General features: G+C 37.6%; 1 protein-coding gene across 1 annotated transcript in view; it reads left to right on the plus strand.

Moving 5' to 3' along the window:
• GOLGA4 (golgin A4) overlaps positions 1-22,673 on the plus strand; it is a 125,335-nt gene that overhangs the window by 71,424 nt on the left and 31,238 nt on the right. Inside the window, 10 exon segments of the mRNA XM_005652395.3 lie at positions 211-389; positions 2,781-2,874; positions 2,877-2,908; positions 6,080-6,235; positions 7,871-9,110; positions 9,113-12,113; positions 12,670-12,791; positions 13,190-13,320; positions 20,222-20,335; positions 22,487-22,507. Of these exon segments, the coding sequence (XP_005652452.2) occupies positions 211-389; positions 2,781-2,874; positions 2,877-2,908; positions 6,080-6,235; positions 7,871-9,110; positions 9,113-12,113; positions 12,670-12,791; positions 13,190-13,320; positions 20,222-20,335; positions 22,487-22,507 (5,090 nt within the window).

The raw sequence follows: 22,673 nt of genomic DNA on the forward strand, positions 1-22,673 counted from the left end.
TCCAGAACTCAATGACCAATTGGTTTCAGTGGACTGAACATTTCTTGTGGCTTGGTTGAACTACTCAAATATCTCTTGGCTTAAAACAATGGTGAATTTTTTAACCTGTCCTGCTACTGCTGCTCTTAGTTCCCACAACTTGAATGTAAAGCACTTTAGCTCAATGATAGTATTTCTTGAGATACTTGTTTTCTGCTGTTTTCATTATAGCTTTTGAGGAACTTGAGAAAGCCTTGAGTACAGCCCAAAAAACAGAAGAAGCACGGAGAAAAATGAAAGCAGAAATGGATGAACAAATAAAAGCTATTGAAAAAACAAGTGAGGAGGAACGTATCAGACTTCAACAGGAATTAAGTCTCGTGAAACAGGAGGTTGTTGATGTAATGAAAGTAAGAGTAATTCTAGATTCAAATGGGCTACAGCAATTTTGAAACTTGGTCTTATGCCTTTCCTACACTGTTTGACAGTAAAGGAGAGTAAATTTGTATTTTACACCTTGAGCATTTCATTATGGTCAGGTTATAGGAAAAAAGCACTTTGATAGAGAAAGTAATGTTATCTTTTAGGATATTCTTCCCAGAGATAGTCTCTGCATATAATTTCTCTTCTACGTTTAATCTTCTCTTTAATTTTTTTTTTAAACGCAAATATTGGCATGTTATTTACACTGCTCTACATTTTGCTTTCCAGTTAAAAATCTGTCTTGGAGATTGTTATTTAGTATTGAATTGATAATTACTCCCATTTGTGACTGTTCAGGATTTCACTTTATGAATAGTTCATAATTTAATCAGTCTTCATCTGAAGGATATGTAAGTTTTCTTTTTTTTTTTTATTTTGGCTGCATCCACAGCATGTGGAAGTTCTAGGACCAAGGATCAAACCCTCACCATAGCTATAACCAGAGCCATAGCAGTGACAACACTGGATCCTTCACCCATGAGCCTCCAGGGAACTCCTAGGTTTTTGTTTTTTTATTCTTGGAAATTGTGAATATCCTTATCATATGTGCTCACATGTGTTTCTTTAGAATAGATTCCTAGAAGTGGAATATTACTCCAGCAAACATTGTATGTTTTTAAAAAAATTTTTTTTATTATTTAATGAATTTTAAACATTGCGTATTTTTAATTATTGCATAATTGCTGCAAGCTTGATGGAGGACAGCTTATACTCATAGGCGATGTATTAGAATATATTCCCCCCCCAAAGATGATGTTACCTGATTTTTTTATCTTTCCAAACTTAAAAAAATGACATCATTGTAGTTTTAAAATGCATGTCTCTTACCAATATGACAAACAGGTTTCTGTATGTTTGCAAGGAATTTATAGTTTTCCTTTTTCAATTGCCTGATCAAATCCTGTATCTTTTCTTCCTATATCTTTTCTCCTCTTGGGCTGTTGGTCTTTTTCTTATCGATTTGTAGAAGCTTTTTTTTTCTTTTTTAAAATTTATTTATTTTTCCGCTATATAGCATGGGGGCCAAGGTACACTTACATGTATACATTTTTTTTCCACCCTTTGTTCTGTTGCAATATAAGTATCTAGACATAGTTCTCAATGCTACTCAGCAGGATCTCATTGTAAATCCATTCCAAGTTGTATCCGATGTATACAGAATTAGCCCTTTGAAGCTAATGAGATGCTTTTATCCAGATAATTTCTTTCATTTTTTAATTTGTTGATCTTGTTTATGATTTGGTTTGGGAGGTTTTGTTTGGTTTTTGTTTTTGCTTTTTTTTTTGGCTACACAGAAAATTTTCTTTTCTTTAGATGCTGTCTGGATTTCTCTTCAGCTTTAAAAAATACCTTCTCAATTGAGATTTTTTAAAAATTGTGTTTTTTTTCACCTGACACTTTTATGCTTTCATTTTTTTGTGGTTACATCTTTGATCCAACCAAAATTTATTTAGTGTGAGAAGTGAGATAGGGAATCCAACTTAAATTATTTTCCAGATGACTACCAAGTAGCCTTCAAATCATTTCTTTAATAACCCATGTTTTCCCCTCTGATATGCCATACTGCCTTTTATTACGTACTGAATTGTTGTGGTGCTACATGTAGGTTTTCTGGATTCTCAGTGCTTATGTTACACTGCTTTGTCTGACCATGTGCTGGTATTACACTAATGCTAGTTTGATAATAAGTTCTAGTTTTAGAATATGTTCTACTATTTGGTAGCCTTTCCTTATTACTCTTGCTTTTCAAGAGATCAGCTATTCTTGCATGTTTAGTTTGTCTGTGGGCCTTCCCCCATTCTGTTGGTAGTTTTATTTGATTATATTACATTTTAAAATTTATTTAGGGCAATTTGACCTTTTTATAAGATTGAGTCTTCCTAGTCGAGAAAAGACAAGACCAATACTTTTTAATAACTAGTAGTACTTGCCCGGAAAGCTTAGCCTAATTGGATTGGTGCAGCCAGGGTCCCTTGACCATGGTGGAGGGCCTCTCTGAGTGTTCTTGTCCCTCCTGCCATGCCTCCCCATCCTGACTGCTGAGGAACATCTTTGTAAATGTGAAATTGGAGCTTCAAACCCATAGGACTGACTATTATAGCAGCAGCTCTCCTTGTCTTAAAATGATGAGCAACATTTTACTGGTTTTTCTTTCAACTGTCAAGAGTTCAGTAACTTTTGATTAACGTGGGACATATGTTCTGATTTTTCCTTGTAAGAAGCTATTAGCTTGATGATTTAGCTGTAATAAAGAATTAGTTGTAGAGTTACATACTTTATTCTGGGTGTTTCATTTTAATTATCTGGCTGATTTTCAGAAATCCTCAGAACAAATTACCAAATTACAGAAACGTCATGAAGAGGACCTGGCCAGCAAAGACCAGGAACTGGCTGAGAAGTTTCAGGCCCAAGAAAGGAATTTCAGGAGCAAATGAGAGTAGCCCTTGTGAGTACCTGTTTTGTTTTTGCTATAGGTAAAAACATTACCACACTATAAAGTTGTCATCCCCTCACCTCCTCCCAGCTGAAGGTCAGACTACTGGCAGCCTTGACCATTGAGTATGCCAAGAGGATTGGCTGTAGTCAGGAATGAGGCTGTCAGAGTTTGTTAATTTAGAATTGTCTGAAAATTAAATTTTCTAATCTTATAAGCTTTCATTAATCAGTTTGTATATCATTCCTGTCACCCTGGCTATAGGCTGTGATTACGGAGAAGTAAAAGGATAGATAGATTAATTGGAGCACTGAACCAGTGACTGCATAATTTAGGAAGAATGTCTAAAAACTCACCAGACTGAATGTATCAGAGTTTAAGGCTCAGAAAATTTGCCTAAATGCATTTTAAAGAATAAAGAATGAAAATGACCAAGTAGTTTTCATTTTCAGTAGAATAATTTCAGTAATTTTTAATCCATATGCTGTTTAAAAAAATAAAATTAAAAACTGATTGAAGGATGTTCCCGCTGTGGCATGGTGGGTAAGGATTTGGCATTATCTCTACAGCGGCTTGGGTCACTGCTGAGGCACAGGTTTAGTCCTCAGCCGAACTTCCGTATGCCATGGTGCGGCCAAAAAAGAAAAAACAAAAACAAACAAACAAAAAGCTGACTGAACTGATTAAAACAGTAATCACAAAAGCAAAGATAAGGAAGATATGTTGGAATAGTACAATTTCAAAGTTTAAACAAAAAATACCTTTTCTTGAATTATGAAAAACCTTTTATATGTCACTTTGAGAAGTGTTAATGCTGAAAATGTAGTTTATTATTTTTATATGAAATTATAACCTGTAAGGTAATATGTATAATTAAAAAATACTTTCAGTGTGAAAAGATGAGGAATAGTTGGTTTTTTTTTTTTTTTTTCTTTTTAGGGCTGCTCCTGTGGCACATAGAAGTTCCAGGCGAGGGGTCTGATCAGAGCTGTAGCCGCTGGCCTATGCCACAGCCAAAGCCATAGCAACTTGGGATCCAAGCCATGCCTGCAACCTATATCATAGCTCACGGCAATGCTGGATCCCACTAAGGGAGGCCAGGGATCCAACCTGCGTCCTCATGGATACTAGTCAGGTTTGTTACCACTGAGCCACGATGGGAACTCTGAGGAATAGTTTTTATAATTTCATTACTATTTTACTATTATTATTATTATGTTTTGCTTTTTAGGCCTGCACCTGCAGCATATGGAAGTTCCCAGGCTAGGGGTTGAATTGGAGTTGCAGCTGCCAGCCCATGCCATAGCCATAGCAACACAGGATTTGAGCCATGTCTGCAACCTACACCATAGCTCATGGCAACCCCAGATTCTTAACGCACTGACTGAGACCAGGGATTGAACGCACATCCTCATGGATATTTGTTGGATTCGTTTTGCTGAGCCACAATGGCTACTCCCAATTTTTATAATTTTAATTTCCTTCCCTTTACACATTTTTTTTTTTCACTGTATCGGATCTGGGGCTCTTAGAATTTACAGCCTCAGGGATCCTTGAACTGAGTGAGGGAGTTCTCTCATCTTTGTGGGGCTAATAGGCACATGGATTGTAGTGCTGTTGGCTGAGGTTAGTTGCCTGCCCTTTTTTTTTTTTTTTTAAATGATTTTTATTTTTTCCATTATAGTCGGTTTATAGTGTTCTCTCAATTTCTATTGTACAGCAAAGTGATGATCCAGTCATATATATAATTTTTTTCCCCTCAAATTATCCTTCATCATGTTCCATCACAAGTCAGGAATAATTTAAAGTAGTTTATAAGACTGCTTAAAAACTATAACAGGACAGCATAAACTTAAAATAGGGGCAAGGAAATTAGGGAACAATGATGGACCCTAAGGACATAAATGAAGCTGGGAATGATGCTAAAAATACCTGTCGTAAAGACCTGCTATGCGATTTCATGGTAGAGTAATTGGCCTTTGGAGATACTGAGCCTTGAACATTGGCCTTGTTTATACTGTATTTTGGAAACTGAGATATTTGGACATATTCTGACTAGTGAGCACAGGATCCAGACACACATGGAGCACACGTATGTGCCATACACTTGCCCTCTTCCACTCCCCATTCTACCTGGTTTCTCAAAGAAGTGAGCTTGGATTTGAAGTCAGAATTCAACAAGCTATTAAAATCTCCTCTTATGTAGATTTAAAATGTAGTTTACATTTAACAATGTAATATGTTTAAACTGGTATTTAAAATAAAAACTAGTATGTTCTTATCAGTCTACAATATGGTACAAAATCTTTCCTGAAAGCAATAGCTTTACCAGAGTGTAATGGAGTGAAAATATTGCTGTTGGCAGCATGAAATATGCTAAAATATGTTGTTGGCAGCATGAACCCTGAGCATAGGTATAGATAAGTATACTTAGCTGGAGTCCAAAGCTGCAAAATGTGAAAAGTGCTCTCTAGAGCTTCTCTTTTCAAAACAGTAAACACTTTTAATATGAATGTTGACATACACTAAGGATAATCAAAGACAGCTTTTCAGGATTGATGGGCCTAGATCATCTGAAGAGTTACGGAGGTTTTATAGATGTTTCCTTGATCTAATCTATATAGTCACATGTAGTCTTCTGATTTTGATTTGCTTTTCCATGTGGGGCTCCTTATTAGAATGAGGTGTTTCTCACAAATTATATATAAGTGTACAATCTCATTTCTCAGTCTAGGGTTGAAATATCAAACTCTGGAGTGCAGAAGAGGTAGTAACAATTGTATGACCATGCACATTTAGTGATACTTTGTAAGACATTTTAAGTAGTGAAAAAAATTGGAGTTCCCTGGTGGCCTAGAGGTTAAAGATCCAGTGTTGTCACTGCTGTGGCATGGGTTCAGTCCCTGGCTCCAGAACTTCTGCATGCCGTGGGTGTAGCCAAATAAAAAATATAGTAGGGTTACTGGAACAAAATTTTTCATATCAATTGTAATTGTGACAAAGATTGGCTAGATCATGCCTCACTGCTGCAGATGAGAGTGTGGGAAGAGAAAGGTCATGATTCTGCCTAAATCTCAGGACTGGTGTACAGATCAAATGAAGTGAATGACTCCTATGGAAGTGATTTAAGAATATTGAAGAATCTACATGAGTCTAAGGTCCTCTTAATTGTTTTTGGCACAGGAAAAAAGTCAGTCAGAATATTTGAAGATCACTCAAGAAAAAGAACAGCAAGAATCTCTGGCCCTGGAAGAGTTAGAATTGCAGAAGAAAGCCATCCTCACGGAGAGTGAAAATAAACTTCGGGACCTTCAACAAGAAGCAGAGACTTACAGAACTGTGAGTTTAAAAACTAGTCAGGTTCTAGAGCTATGGAATTACTTGTGTACAAAAACTATTGTTATGTTTCTGTTAGTATAAAGTTGTAGAGAAGTTTCTGATTTAGATTTACATATATGTGCACTCCATTTTCAGATAGTAAGAGCTTTTCATGGGAGTGGTTTTGGTGTTGACTGCACAGTGCTTCTGACTCTGCCTTTCATTTGCTATTATTTCTGTCAGCCACCCTCTCTGATTCTCTGTACTCAAGGCTGTGCATCGTCTTTGCTCCACTGCTGCTCACCTTTCATTTTTAGGAAGTGTCCTCACTTTGTAGACTGCACTTGCCCTAACACTTTCTGGCCTGTTCAGCTTCATCTCATGCCATGTCTGAGCATAATTCATTCTCCATTTATATCACAGTTTAGTCACCTCATTGCTCTGTTTTTACATTTAACTTTCCCCAGTTTTCCCATTTTAAAAAATGGCCCCATAATGAGCACATGTCTCAGTGTGCACAATTTTAGGCCCTCTGGCCTTCCCCTTAACGGCATATGAAATGTTTGAATTATTTTGAATAAACTGACTGATGTTATTAGACTTTTTAGCCTTTTTGCTCTGATGTAGACAGTGAAACAGTCACGCTTCTCTACATATTTCTAAGCTATGTTTTATTTTCCCATTTCCAACATTTATGTAAGGCAGCATAGTAGAGAGGATTGGGTCCTCAGAAGGCCTGAATTTCCATACCTGTCACATGAAGAGATTGAAGTTTTGTTTTTTTTTTTTTTTTTTTTTTTTGACTTTTCTGGGACCGCTTCCACAGCATATGGAGGTTCCCAGGCTAGGGGTCTAATTGGAGCTGTTGCTGCTGGCCTACGCCATGGCCACAGCAAAGTGGGATCTGAGCTGCGTCTGTGACCTACACCACAGCTCACAGCAGTGCTGGATCCCCAACCCACTGAGCAAGGCCAGGGATCAAACCCACAACCTCATGGTTCCTAGTCGGATTCATTAACCACTGTGCCACGACAGGAACTCCTGAATTTGGTAATTTCTTAAGACCTTTCCAGCTCTGAATTTCCTTTGCTCTTTCTTACTTAGCTCTTTTTCTTTCAGTCAAGATTGATATTTTCATGATAATAATTTTACTATTACTTTTTGTAAATTACTTTGGTAAAATTGTATGAATTCCTCCTTTTGGAAAAAATCTAAATAATTTTCTGGGTAAAAGCCAGATACGTTGCTTTTTTTCCAAAATTTAGTTATGAAAGTAAAAGAATACTATTATAGGCCTTTTAAAAAACAGAAAAAAATACCCATCTTTCTACCAACAGTTATTATTATCTACTTTATGATTTATTTATTTTTCAGTATTTATTCCGAGGATTTTGAAAATATAGATAGTTGAAATAGTTACCCAGGTAGTTGGAAAGAATCTGGAATCGTGAGTTGCGTAAAAAAATAGAATCTTTTCTTTATTATATCGTTCCTTTAGGAATTGAGCACATATTCTCTTTCCTTTCTAGTGTTTGGTATGATATGTAGAGTTTATCTAAATTTTAATCTTGAAGTAGGTATAGACATCATTTCATATATATCATTGCTGATAAAGAATATGTACCTTAATAAAAATACATCTGTTTTCATTAACAGAGAATTCTTGAATTAGAAAGTTCTTTGGACAAAAGCTTGCAGGAAAATAAAAATCAATCAGAAGAGTTAGCTATTAATTTGGAAGCTGAAAAAAATAAGCACAATAAAGAAATTACAATCATGGTTGAAAAACACAAGACAGAATTGGAAAACCTGCAGCATCAGCAAGATAGCCTTTGGACTGAAAAACTCCAAGTCTTAAAGCAAGAGCATGAGACTGAAATGGAAAAACTTAGAGAAAAGTTTGAGCAGGAAAAAGAAACATTGTTGAAAGACAAAGAGATTCTCTTTCAGGCCCACATTCAAGAGATGAATGAAAAGACTTTAGAAAAGCTTGATGTGAAGCAAACAGAACTGGAATCATTATCTTCTGAACTGTCAGAAGTATTAAAATCTCGTGACAAGCTGCAAGAGGAACTTTCTGTACTTAAGGATCAGGCAGATAGAGTGAAGCAGGAACTAGAGGCCAAGCTGGATGAACAGAAAAATGATCATCAGCAACAAGTTGACAGTATCATTAAAGAACAAGAGATGTCTATCCAGAGAACTGAGAAGGCATTAAAAGATGAAATTAATCAACTTGGGCTTCTTCTGAAGGAAAAGGACAAGCATTTGAAAGAGCATCAGGCTCAGGTGGAAAATTTAGAGGCAGATGTTAAAAGGTCTGAAGGGGAGCTCCAGCAGGCATCTGCCAAGCTGGAGCTTTTTCAGTCATTCCAGAGCAGCACACACGAGCAGGCCAAGGCATATGAGGAGCAGTTGGCCCAGTTGCAGCAGAAATTGTTGGATTCAGAAACAGAACGAATTCTTCTTACCAAACAGGTAGATGAAGTTGAAACTCGAAAGAAAGATATTTGTACTGAGTTAGATACTCACAAGATCCAGGTGCAGGACCTAATGCAACAACTTGAAAAACAGAATAGTGAAATGGAAGAAAGAGTGAAATCTTTAACACAGCGCTATGAGTCCCAACTTAAAGATAATAATGTAGAGCAGGAACAGACAAAGCAACTCTTACTGGAAAAGGAGAACATAATTTTACAAATGAGAGAAGGACAGAGCAAAGAAATTGAAATACTCCAACAGAAATTATCAGCCAAGGAGGACAGTGTCCATGTCTTGCAAGAAGAGTATGAAACCAAATTTAGAAACCAAGAAAAAAAGATGGAAAAAGTTAAGCAGAAAGCAAAGGAGATGCAAGAAACATTAAAGAAGAAACTGTTGGATCAGGAAGCCAAACTTAAAAAGAGCTTGAAAATACTGCTCTGGAGCTTAGTCAGAAAGAAAAACAGTTCAATGCCAAAATTTTGGAAATGGCGCAGGCTAACTCAGCTGGAATCAATGATGCAGTGTCAAGACTGGAAACAAACCAAAAGGAGCAAATAGAAAGTCTTACTGAGGTACATAGGCGAGAACTCAATGATGTCATATCAGTCTGGGAAAGGAAACTTAATCAGCAAGCTGAGGAACTTCAGGAAAAACATGAAATCCAGTTACAGGAAAGAGAACAAGAGATAGCAGAACTGAAGCAAAAGATCCTTGTGTTTGGGTGTGAAAAAGAAGAGATGAGCAAGGAAATGGCATGGCTGAGGGAAGAAGGTGTGAAGCGGGACACAGTGTTAAAGGAATTACAGGAGCAGTTAGACCAGAAGGCTACTCACATGGATTCTCTCTCACAAAATGAAACTAACCTGAAAGCCAAACTTGAAAAGCTGGAGGTTGACTTGAATCACTCACTGAAGGAAAATACTTTTCTTCAAGAGCATGTAGTTGAACTGAAGACCCTGGCAGAAAAAGAGAAGCTTAAGATTTCTGAGTTGACGGAGAAGCTAAAAACCACAGACGAGGAATTCCAGAGTTTGAAAGCTTTACATGACAGAAGTAAGAAAAGCCTTGAAGACAGAAGCTTGGAGTTTAAGAAACTGTCTGAGGAGCTAGCAGTTCAGCTGGACATTTATTCTAAGAAAACTGAAGCCTTATTGCAAGCTAAAACAAAAGAGCTCATCAGCATTAGTAGCAGTAAAATTAATGCCATTCTCTCTAGAATCTCCCATTGTCAGCACCACACAACTAAAGTCAAAGAGGCACTATTGAGTAAAACTTGCAAAGTTTCTGAATTAGAAATACAGCTAAGACAGCTAACAGAAGAGCAAAACACACTAAACAGTTCTTTTCAACACGCTACACATCAGTTGGAAGAAAAAGAAAGCCAGATTAAGAGCATGAAGGCTGATATTGAAGGTCTTGTAACAGAAAAAGAAGCCTTACAGAAGGAAGGAGGCAATCAGCAACAGGCCGCCTCTGAAAAGGAGTCTTGTATCACACAGTTGAAGAAGGAGTTATCTGAAAACATCAATGCTGTTACATTGATGAAAGAAGAGCTTAAAGAAAAAAAAGCTGAGATCAGCAACCTTAGTAAACAACTAACTGATTTGAATGCTCAACTTCAGAATAGTGTCAGCCTACCTGAAAAAGAAGCAGCCATTTCATCACTAAGTAAGCAGTATGATGAGGCACGACGGGAATTGCTAGATCAGGTGCAAGATTTATCTTTGAAAGTTGAAACTCTGAGTAAAGAGAAAACTTCTGCTCTTGAACAGGTAGATCATTTGTCCAGCAAATTCTCAGAATGGAAGAAGAAAGCGCAGTCAAGATTTACACAGTATCAGAATACTAATAAAGAACTGCAGATGCAGCTTGACTTAAAAGCAAAGGAAACCAGTGAAAAGGATGAGCAGATAACTTTATTGAGGGAAGACCTTGATCAGCAAAATAAAAAGTTTGAATATTTAAAGGGTGAAATGGAAGATAAGAAGAACGAGATGGCGAAAAAGGAATGTCATTTAGAGACTGAGTTAAAAACTCAAACAGCAAGAGTTGTGGAATTAGAGGAGCGTGTTACTCAGAAAACAAGTGAAATTGAGTTCTTAAATGAAGTTCTTAAAAATTGTAATCAACAGAAGGATACAGAACAGAAAGAAATGATGCAGAAACTTGAACACATTCAAGAGTTAGTAGAAGAAAAGGACAACAAGGTTAAAGAGGATGAAGAAAAAGTCTTAATACTTGAAAATCAAGCATCTGCCATGAAATCTGAACTTGAATCTGTGAAGAAAGAATTGGAACAAGTGAATTCAAGTGTGAAAAGCAAAGCAGAGGAGTTAAAGGCTTTGGAAGATAGACTTGAGTCAGAAAGTGCTGCAAAATTAGCAGAACTGAAGAAAAAAGCTGAACAAAAAATTGCTGCCATCAAGAAGCAGCTGTTATCTCAAATGGAAGAGAAAGAACAGCAGTATAGAAAAGATAGAGAGAGCCAGTTGAGTGAGCTAAACACAAAATTGCAAGAAAGAGAGAGAGAAATTCACATCTTGGAAGAAAAGCTTAAGTCGGCGGGAAGTTCACCACAATCAGAAACATCACTTGTACCCAGATCAGCAGAAAACGTGGCAGCATGTACTGAGAAAGCAGAAACAGATTCCCAAGTCTGCATGCAGAAGATGTGTGAGGAAAAAATCAGTGTTTTACAAAGAAATTTAATTGAAAAGGAAAAGCTGTTGCAGAAGCTTGAGCAGGAAAAAGAAGAGACAGTTTCTTCTCATTCTGAAATGCAGTGCAAATACCAGGAGCTCTTAAAAAAGATAGAACACTCTGAAGCAAAGCAACATGAGGATCAAGTTATGATAAATTGTCTTCAAGAAGAACTTGAAGAAAAAAACAAGAAATATTCCTTATTAGTATCTCAGCATGTGGTAGAAGAGGGAGGTAAAAATAACAGAGGGGCAAAGCAGAACTTGGAATATGGGGTTGATGATGTCCAGAGAACCTTCCCTGAGAAGGACTTGACCTGTCAGATCTTGGAGCAAAAGATAAAAGAGCTAGATTCCTGCTTATTGAGAGAGAGGGAAGAACACAGAGTTGAAATCGAAGAGTTGACCTCACAATTTGAAAAATTACAGGCTTTACAACAACAGATGGATGGAAAAAATAAACCCACAGAAGTTTTGGAAGAAAGCAGTGAAGAAAAGGCCAAATCACATGTAGTCCAATCCGGAGTGCTTGGTAATGTGAAGACTGAGCACAATGACCTGGAGTTTAAATTAGCAGGGGCTGAGCAGGAAAAGCAGAAGCTGAGCCAGGAGGTTGTTAAACTGCAGAAAGATCTTCGAATGTTGCGGAAGGAGCACCAGCAAGAACTGGATATAATAAAGAAAGAATATGAACAAGAAATGGAAGAGAAAATCAAGTAAGTTTTTTTCAGTATGAGTATTTTTAAGGCAATCCCTCCTTAATGAAGTCCCTCTTTTTTTGTGCCTAATACAGTTGTGTTTCATCCATCTGAAGTATTAAACATAAGGCTAATAAATACTGTAGAGAAATAAATAGAGTAAGGCAAGAGGCAGAGTTATTCCATGTCCATTTAAGGGGACAAAACCTTTTCTTACATATGAGATCATGGTTATTAGGTACATAGATAGCCCAGTAATTATTTTCTTTTTGTTTTGTTGTTTTTGCTATTAGCCTCATTATATATAGATATGTATGGTGAAAATTTTTAAGTGGAAAATAAAAATTCTCATATCCTCAGGACCATTCCCTGGAGTTTACTTGTCCTTTCATAGGTTTTCTGTGCCTGGAGACAGACACGCACGCACACACAAACATGCACTTGTACACGCACCCCTTAGAAACGTTTGATGCCCGGTGAGAACATACGATATACACTGATTGTGAAGACCAGGTTATTCTTTACAGCTTGTTTTTTGTGTGACAACAATTAGCTCTACATTTTTGTTACTCAGACAGGAGCAGGAAGATCTTGAGTTGAAGCACAATTCCACATTAAAACAGCTGATGAGGGAGTTTCATACACAGCTGGCACAAAAGGAACAGGAGCTGGAAATGACCATAAAAGAGACCATCGGTAGGTAAACTTTTAAATTCAATAAAAAGCAAATCAGAATCAGCAGAGACTATTTATCATTTAAGCTTATTCTTCTCATACTGTGCTAAGTGTTTTAAGTAATTATAAACTGGAGGAAAAAAGGATTCTTGCCCAAGAAAGTTGTCTTGTGGGAACCTGTGCCACCTGAAAGTGGCTTGCTTTTACAGAGGGGTCGAGCAGATGGAAGAACCTGAAAGCATTAGCTAACTAATTACCTAATGAAGACACTTCTGCTTCAGGAGAAGTGTACACTTGATCGATTTGATCAGTTGATTTTAGTCAAATTTAATTTGGAACAGGAATTCTTACAGAAAATGGGATGTAGCTAATTCTTACCTAATGTGTTTCCTTTTATATGTCCATTTTTTATTTATTAGATAAAGCTCAGGAAGTGGAGGCTGAACTTTTGGAAAGCCATCAAGAAGAGACAAATCAGTTATATAAGAGAATCGCAGAGAAAGAAGATGATCTAAAAAGAACAGCCAAAAGATATGAAGAAATCCTTGATGTACCTTATTTTCTCTCTCTTGAAATTTAGCTGTAATAGGTTTCATGATAGTGCTAAAGAAGACTGGGCTTCAGATTTCTGGTTTTCTTAGTGTAGAGGGATTTTTGGGGAAGGAGCTCAATAGTATTCAAATTAGTTTTTCTCCACTGTTTGAAGATTTATAAGGAGTCTAATTGACTTCTGCCAGGGTTGTAGTTTTCTGAACAGTTTCTGCTAACCAGGTATATATAGTCCACTTGATGGAACAGTTAGGAAGAGTGGATTTTCTTCTCTTTCTCCCAAGTCTGGACTAAATTGCGAAAGCACAGACTAAGAATTGAGAGCTCATGCTTGGGAGGGACAGTTCCTGTGTGTATGAGCTTAGCTGAAATCTTTCCAGGAGAGCAAGTTAACTTTATTCCATACATAACCCACATTGTACAGTTTTTGTTGATCTCAAGGGAGAAAAAAGATGGAAAAAATGGAATATATCAGCCAAATCTTTCATATGTAGTGGAAGATAAATTCAGTGAACTTACTTTACTAACAGTGAATTAACATTGTCATTTTTGTATATGAAGATAAGCCATGAGTGCTAGTGAGTATTTGGACTCCAGAACATTTTCGAATGTAAAACAATATAAATTATTCTCTGTTGGCTTGCAGATCCTTTAGTTACTGCAAGCCTTATTTCACTATATGCTAAGTACTGTTTGATGTTTAGGAATGCATAAATCAGAATCCTGCCTCAGCTGACTATGGCAGCAGTAGAAGCCTGAGCCAGGAACAAATTCTTACGATAATTATTTTAAATGTAGTTGAAAGGGCTGAAATTCTAGGTTATGACACATGCATATAAATGTTATCTTTGTGTAATTTTTGAGTTTTAGATTTTATTATGAAAGAAGATTTGAATAATTTCACAATTTCTTATGCTTCATTAGGGTGTGTATGTGGGAAGTTTTAAAAAATACTCTTGTTTTTTGAATACATACAGAATGTTGGGGTTGGAAGATACATCAAAGCTAGTTCAGGTTCATCTTATCTTTTCTTTTCTTTCTTTCCTTTCTTCCTTTTTCTTTCCTTCCTTCCTTCCTTCCTTCCATCCATCCATCCATCCATCCATCCATCCATCCTTCTTTCTTTCTTTGTTTTTTTAGCAGGAGAGTAAGTTCATTATAGTCAGATGATTTCCCTAAAACTGCATAGCAAGTGATAGAGGGCTGACTCAGCGTGTGTATTTTATAAAGGCTTCTCCCTAAGACAGGAACTTGGGGCAGGCCCAGATTCTATATATATCATAGGTAATTAAGTCAAGGAGCTTCCTGTGCCACAGGTGTTGTGCTCCTTTTTATGAACTGCTTCTTTGTCTCTGCATGTTGGGGCATGGGGGAGAAGGAGAGGGGAATAACATGGTAGACTTCCCAAGGTCACAACAAGCCTCTTTAGGTGAGGGATAAGCAAACAGGGAAACTGGTCAATGTTAACCTCTGGTATGGTTTCTTCCTCAAAATCTGCTGTTTATTAGAAAAATTAAGGGAATGGTTCTCTAAGCTTCAGGCTTGGAGTAGTGGGGCAGGTGGGCAGGAAGTGGAGGGTGGGCCAAGGGAGTTGGGTGGAGTCTTCCCTAGGTCCCTTTCTGTGCCTTAGACCAGCAATGCTGATTGGAAGTATAATGCAGGCCACAGTAGTTTAAAATTTTCTGGTATCCACATTAAAAAAAGAAAAACAGATGAACTTCATTTTAATATATGTTAACTAATCCATTATATCCAGGACATTATCATTTCCAGATGTACTCAATATAAAAACTATATATGTATTAATTCTTTGCAGTTCAGTATGTGTCTACACTTGCAGCCTATCTCACTTTGGATTAGTTACGTTTCAGGTGCTCATAGCCACAGTTCCAGGGTAGCCAGTGGCTACTGTGTTGGACAGTGTGGCCTCAGACTTTCAACAGCCAGGTCTAGGGCTGACTTTGTGATTAAATAGGCAGTGCCCATCTAAACACCTCAAGTACGTATTTTGTCTTGAATTTTTTTAGAAATTCATATATTACTAAAAGGGCTATTTCCAATTGTGAGCAAACACCATATTTGCTTTGATTCCGAAACATATTCTCTTACCATTCTTCCACTTAAAAATTTCCAGAATTGGAGTTGCAGGGGGGTTGTTTTGTTTTGTTTGCTTTTTAGGGTCACACATGTGGAATATGATTGTTCCCAGGTAGGGGGTTGAATCAGAGTTGCAGCTGCCAGCATACACCACAGCCACAGCAGCTCAGGATCTGAGCCACGTCTGTGACCTACACCACAGCTAACAGCAATGACAGATCCTTAACCCACTGAGCAAGGCCAGGGATCGAACCCACATCCTCATGGATACTAGTCAGATTTGTTACTGCTGAGCCACAGTGGGGACTCTGCAGAATTTGTGTTTTGTATGGAATTTGTATGTGTTACATAGTAGTGTTTTTTCCCTCTGAAAAAGCTGTTACCAGATTGATGATCTGTCTTGATGATGCAGTAGAATGGTTTATTTTTGTCATCCATTAAAATAATCTGTGATTTGTTAATAGCAAAGTGGAGCACAGAGATATATTCACTTTCCTGCCTCTACTGTCTTAGCTGACGTTCTTACCATTGCTGAGAACTTTGTCATCCTTGCTTCAGGCCCCTGTCTTTCTCAGCCCCTCCCACCTATCCACACACCTTTTAGGACATGAAATCTACTTATCTTTCATGATTTCATAGCCAGAGAAATCACCTTTCTTGCTTTAATTTTATGTCTCCCGCAAGGTAGCCAACATGTGACAAGACTTTCAGGCCATAGTGTTTCAGTGAATCATACAGCATGTTCCTCTCTTCTAAACCCCACCACTGCTCCTCTGGTCTGGGCTGCCATGTGCCATCTCATCTGGTCTACTGTGTTCATTTCCCATCTGGTCTCCTTGCTCTTGGTTTTTTTTATCCCCCAAGATGCTCATCTCTTCTCAGAATTATTTTCTATCTTGAAACAAAGCAGTATCGTATCACTTCTCCTGAATACCCCTAGGGGCTTCCCTTTGTCCTATTGCTGCCCGCTTCATGTCAGTCTGTGTACCAGCCAAACTCAGCTTTAGCTTGTTCTCCCGTATTTCACCCTTGCTTGCGCTTTTCCTTATGCCTCAAGAGCACATGAGTTAGTGCAGCTATTGTCATCTCTCTTTTGGCATTTATTTTCAAAGTTTTAAATTTAACTTGTATTTAGAAAAAATTTTGAGTCAAATGCATTCCATGGTTTAAAGAGCAAAATAATATTAAAACGTCTGTTTGGGAGCTACTATTGTGGTGCAGTGGGTTAAGAATCTGACTGCAATGGCTTGGGTCGCCAAGGGAGTGCAGGTTCAATTCTTGGCCCAGGGCAGTGGGTTAAAGGATTCACTGTTGCCGCAGCTTCAGCATAGGATTTGATCCTTGGCCTAGGAACCTCCATATGCCATGGGTAGGGCCATTTAAGAAAAAAAAAGAAGGAAAGAGGAAAAAAATTCTACTTGGAGAATAGCCTATAATGAAGATTGCACCCAAGCTATTCTCTGTATTCTACACCCTGTTCCCTTCTCCCTCCACAGGTAACCATTAGTTTCTGATGTAATATTCTTGTGTTTCCTTATGCAAACAAAACAAAAAATGAAATATTCTTATTTTTTCCCTGTCCTACCTCAAAGTTAGTTTTTTGAATATGCTTTTTTGCATCATATTGTTTTTACTTAGTTTTTTAAAACCCCTTAAAATATTTTCTAAACTTAATTTTTTTTATTAAAGTATAGTTGATTTACAAGGTTGTGCCAATTTCTGCTGTACAGCCAAGTGACCCAGTCATGACATGTATATACATTCCCTTTCTTATATTATCTTCCATCATGGTCTTTACCAAGAGACTGGGTATAGTTCTCTGTGCTTTACAGCAGGACCTCATTGCTTATCCATTCTACATGTAATAGTTTGCATCTGCTAAGCCAAAACACCCACTCCATCCCACTCCATCCCACTCCATCCCTCTCCATCCCTCTCCATCCCTCTCCATCCCTCTCCATCCCTCCTCCCTCCTGGCAACCACAGGTTTGTTCTCTATCCGGGAGTCTGTTTCTATTTTGTAGATAGGTTCATCTGTGCCATATTTTAGATTCCACATATAAATAATATCATATGGTATTTGTCTTTCTCTTTCTGACTTACTTCACTTGGTATGATAATCTCTGGTTGCATTCATGTTGCTGCAAATGGCATTATTTTGTTCTCCCCCCACCTTCTTTTGTCTTTTTAGGCCTGTACCTGAAGCAGAAGGAAGTTCCCAGGCTGGGGTCTAATTGGAGCTGTAGCTGCCAGCCTACGCCACAGCCACAGCAGTATGGGATTGAGCTACGTCTGTGACCTGCACCACTGTAACCCACTGAATGAGGCCGGGGATTGAACCCGAATCCTCATGGATATTGATAGGGTTCATAACCTGCTGAGCCACAGGGGAACTCCCTACTTTGCTCTTTTTTTTTATGGCTGGGTAGTGTTCTATTGTTTATGTGTACCACATCTTCTTAATCCATTCATCTCTCAGTGGACATTTAAGTTGTTTCCATGCTTTGGCTATTGTGAGTAGTGCTGCTATGAACATGGGGGTGCATGTATCTTTTTGAATTATAGTTTTGTCCCAATATATGCCCAGGAGTGAGATTGCTGCATCATATGTTAATTCTATATTTAGTTTTCTGAGGAACCTCCATACTGTTTTCCATAGTGTGAAACTCCTTAAAATAAAATTAACTGTATCTCTCTTCCTTTGGTACTCTGTATTTATTACTTCACTTACAATATGTAGTTTTCGTCATACTTACGTACACATGTAGGAATGTATTGGTATTGTCTGTCCTCTCTCTTAGACTGTTGGCATCTTGTGGGCACAGATTTTATTGTTCATCTCTGGTCTTGAGGACCTAGCCAAACACTGGGCACATACTAGACACTTGGCAAACTTGGAGGAGGTGACAGTGGTAGGGCAAGGGAGAATTCATTTGGGAAGAGGCGGGTGATGACATCGGAAAGGAGTTGAGTCTCACAAGTAAGGGAGCTACCTGCCTTTGTCCCAACCTTTCAACAGTCTCTCTGGGAGGAAGTAGCTCCTAAAGCTATGTTAGATGTAAAACTGGTTTCTTTTTGACATTTACTTTATTTTAGTGATTTGGCTTTGGGGTACATTAAAACATAATTTCCATGTATGTGCATAAATACTCAGTTAAGCTAGTTTTTCTTATCATTTTTACTTCAGGGCAAGCAGTATTGTTCCCCCCTCCCCACCTCCCTCCTGAAGACAGAAAGCTTTTACAAAGGAAATTATATAACTGTTTCTTAAGTTAGAAATGACACATCTAGGGTTCTTTTCTCATTCTTAGATGACTTGCTTTAGATTAGTATCCCCCAGCTGTCAGAGGAAACGGCAGACCTGGCTAATTGTCATAATCAGCATCTGGGCCTGACCACTGTAGATGTGGTTCTTTCACACAAGGCTGAACCGCATTGACACAGACATCCACGCAGGATATGTGATGATAGAATAAAAACAGTAAACCAGGACAGTGGGCAGTAATGTATTTACAGTCATTTCTGGTTAGTGTTTTAGCGATGGAGGCTGGGTTAAAAAGTGCCTCAGTTCAGACGTCGAGGGAGGCTCGTTAGTGGAGATCCCTGCTTTACTTATGTTGAAAGAAAGGTTTCATTCTTTTTCAGTTAGTCTAAGTTTAACAAGTGATTTTTTCAAAGTGTCTTGTGGTTCATTTCCTTGTTTTGTGTCTTGGAACCTGTTCTTGAGAATGATGTTTCTTGGTTCTGGCAAGTCAGCTTCTGTTAAATCAGATACCTATTTGTGGCTGTTTTCCTGTTTAGTCTCTTACTCAGCAAACAGTTGTCCTGTCTTCATTACTCAAATTCGATCAATATTCCAATGCCAGATATTCTTTTAGCACAAAGGTTATTGCAAGATTTATAAGAGCAAGGAAAGGGCTGGACTGCTTTATACAGCAAATCGTGGCAATTATTAACACAAATGAAAAAAATGTAAGGATGGCCAGTGGCCTTTTACCAAGGCATTCAAAACAGAAGAAAGAATGATTTGTATGCCAAGTTTTATAAGAAGGTTTTTTGAAACAATAAGTCACATATTACTTGTGCAGCCTTGTCTGTTTTCTGCAAAGTTTAGGGCAAATGGATATATTACATTAATTACCAGTACATTGGAGAGTAACTAATTTTTTTTTTTTCAAAAATAGATTTTAGTTGAACACTTAATTCCTAAGAACAACTGGTATGGTTTGCAGGCAGATGTGTAGGAGATGTATAGGTTTGCTAACGAGAACAAGAACCATCTTGATTTGTACAAACCATTCCAAGGGGCTGGGAAAAACCTCCACAGCCTCTTGTGATAAGTAAGTTGCTAGCTGGTTGAGCAGTGCTGTGCATAACACTAGTTTTTATTATTGGATATTTCCTGGAAATCAAATCATAGTATAGAAAAGGCCAAAGCCTTGAAACACAGATTCTACGCTATAGTTTTAATCACAATGTTGTAATATAAGTGTTGTTTAAACCTGGGAACCCTAGTTTAGGGGAGAAGAAACAGCTTGATGAGCTTTATGTGGAGGGGACAGGAGGACTGGCGGTGGGAAGAACAATCCTAGGGATGGTGAACAGTTTTTAAAAGGGCTTGGAGTTAAAAGTGGGGCATGAAAAAGTAGTTAGAGCATAGTAATAAATTATAGTAAAACCATTGATTTGTGTTTGTAAAAATGTTTCAGTATTTGTTTCTCCTGCAGAGGTAGTTTTCTATCTTGTTGCTTCTTTACTGCATTCTTTCTGATATGTTCATTAACATATTTTTTTTAATTCTAAAGGCTCGTGAGGAAGAAATGACTGCAAAAGTATTGGACCTGCAGGCTCAACTTGAGGAGCTGCAGAAGAAATACCAGCAACAGCTAGAGCAAGAAGAGAACCCTGGCAGTGACAAAGTGAGGAAGTGGACTTGGCCTCACTCATTCCTTGAAAATCATTGTCCTTTTCATTGACATACTGGCTGACATACATACTTACCTCATTTAATCTGAACAAAAACCTTTCAAGTGGGAGATTTTTGCCTTTCTTACAGACAGTGAAACTAAGGTTCAAAGAGATTAAATAAAATTCAGTAAATGTTGTGTTGGAAATTTGAACCCAATGTGCCAGACTTCGGAGCCAGATGTTTCTGTGATACCAGTGCTTCTCAGTCTTTCCCAGGGAGAGAACAGCAGAGTTCACTTAACCTCATGGCCCTGAGCATAGTCAAAAAAAGTCTATAGAGAGTATGGTGATTTTAGATTTTGTGCTAAAAAATTCATCTAAATTTTATATTCTACTCTATAATAATCCTTATTTGTAGTCACGTTAAAACAATTTTTTTTTAAGTTATATACCTTTGAGAAAAACAATGTCTGTTTTTCTCCTTGGTTAATGGACCAGATATAGATGCAGTGGGATTATTTTGGAAAATTGGACTGAGTTCAAAGAGATCAGGTACTGTATATCTAAACTTTTTAATAATCCCACTCTTTAAGTAAAATTGATACTATGAAAGCTAGACCATCTTTATCCCTGGCTTCCTGTCCTGCTATGTGCTCCAGTAAGTACATATCCACAGGGCATGTGAACCACAGTTCAAGAAGCCCAGCAGTGTACTCTTCTAAACTGTTCTCACTTACCCATTGTGGTCTTCGTAGCACTGTTGGGAGGGCCTTGGGAAAGGTGGGCACTGTTCATGGCTTCATCTTCCAGTTTGTAGAGGATTCATTACACAAGTCAGTGACTAGATAGCAATTTTCTAGACAACCAGTTACCTGGATGACTTCTCCAAAATGAGGAAAAGAGAACTTTATAGAGGGCTTTACTGCACTGTGCCGCTTGGTACATATCTCTTGGTTATTAGCAACAAGCAAGGCGGGGTGGACTCTCTTTCTTCAATAGCTATTAAGTTCTTTTAGTTTTTTGTTTTTAAATTTGTTTTGCCATTTGGTCACAATTTGAATATACTAGCTGCTATTAAATACTACTTTCTATGTGACAAATACATGTATTTTACCTTTCTAACATATTATTTTCCTTAGTATCAGAATAGGTACTAATGCTGCACATAGTAGCATTTAGACCCATGTCAAGATATCATAGAATATTGAAACATTATGAAATTAATATTCATAAGGTCTTTGGAGTCCTTTACCTTGTATCATTAGGAAAGAGAGGAATATCCTTTTACTTCTACTCTAAAAATATTTTTCTATTTTATTTTTTATGTATTTCTGTTCTTTTCCTTCTTGAGCATCTTTAGGTGCTTCTAGGGTATCTTGAATTGTAATACCACTGTTGAGGTCAATGAAAAATAATTTGTGATTATTGCTTGGAGTGGATTCCCAGAAACAGTCCGTTAGAATTTTTGCTAAAGGGACCCTGTGCTTCAAATGGATGTTAATATGTTTGATTTTTAAAAATTATACAAATAATACATGGATATATTCTTGTTATTAAAAAAAAAGTCAGGGAGTGAGTCCCCGTTGTGGCTCAGTGGTAACAAATCTGACTAGTATCCCTGAGAATGCAGGTTCGATCCCTAGCCTTGCTCAGTGGGTTAAGGATCCAGCATTGCTATGAGCTGTGGTGTAGGTGCAGACTTGGCTTGGCTCTGGCGTTGCTGTGGCTGTGGTGTAGGCCAGCGGCTACAGCTCTGATCTCACCCCTAACCTGGGAAGTTCCGTATGCCATGGGTGTGGCCCTAATACGACCAAAAAAAAAAAGTCGGATAATGCAGAAGTATATAGAATCCACCCCTTCTAGTGGGTACCTCCTTTTCCCAAGTGGTAATCATTGTTAGGAGTTTGGTGAGTGACCTGCCAGTCATTTTTCTTTGTGTTTACCTATGTTTGTGTATATTTATACTATAATAGTTTGTATAGCAAAACAGACCAAGTTTAAAAGCAAATATTTAATGTTGTCTCATCTCAGATCTGACCACTCTCTTAAGACTATTATAACACTGAATTCTTGTTTCCTTGTATTTTCATATTGCTCCATTTTACTGTTTCTTGTGGATTTTATTATATGCACTAATTTTTTCTTCTTTCCAATTTTTTTAGGTAACCATTATGGAGCTGCAGGTAGGACTAGTTTTTCATTGAATTTGAGTCAAGGTAGTCCATTTTTAGGAACATTTTGTGTTTTAAGTTAAAACTTAGGAAATTTGTTTTAACAAGGGAAAATTTACCAAGCAGTATAGAAGTGTGTCCAGGCAATGATGAAACCCATATGTGTCTCAGATCTGGT

The sequence above is a fragment of the Sus scrofa genome, chromosome 13, assembly GCF_000003025.6.
Source record: "Sus scrofa isolate TJ Tabasco breed Duroc chromosome 13, Sscrofa11.1, whole genome shotgun sequence".
Taxonomy (NCBI): domain Eukaryota; kingdom Metazoa; phylum Chordata; class Mammalia; order Artiodactyla; family Suidae; genus Sus; species Sus scrofa.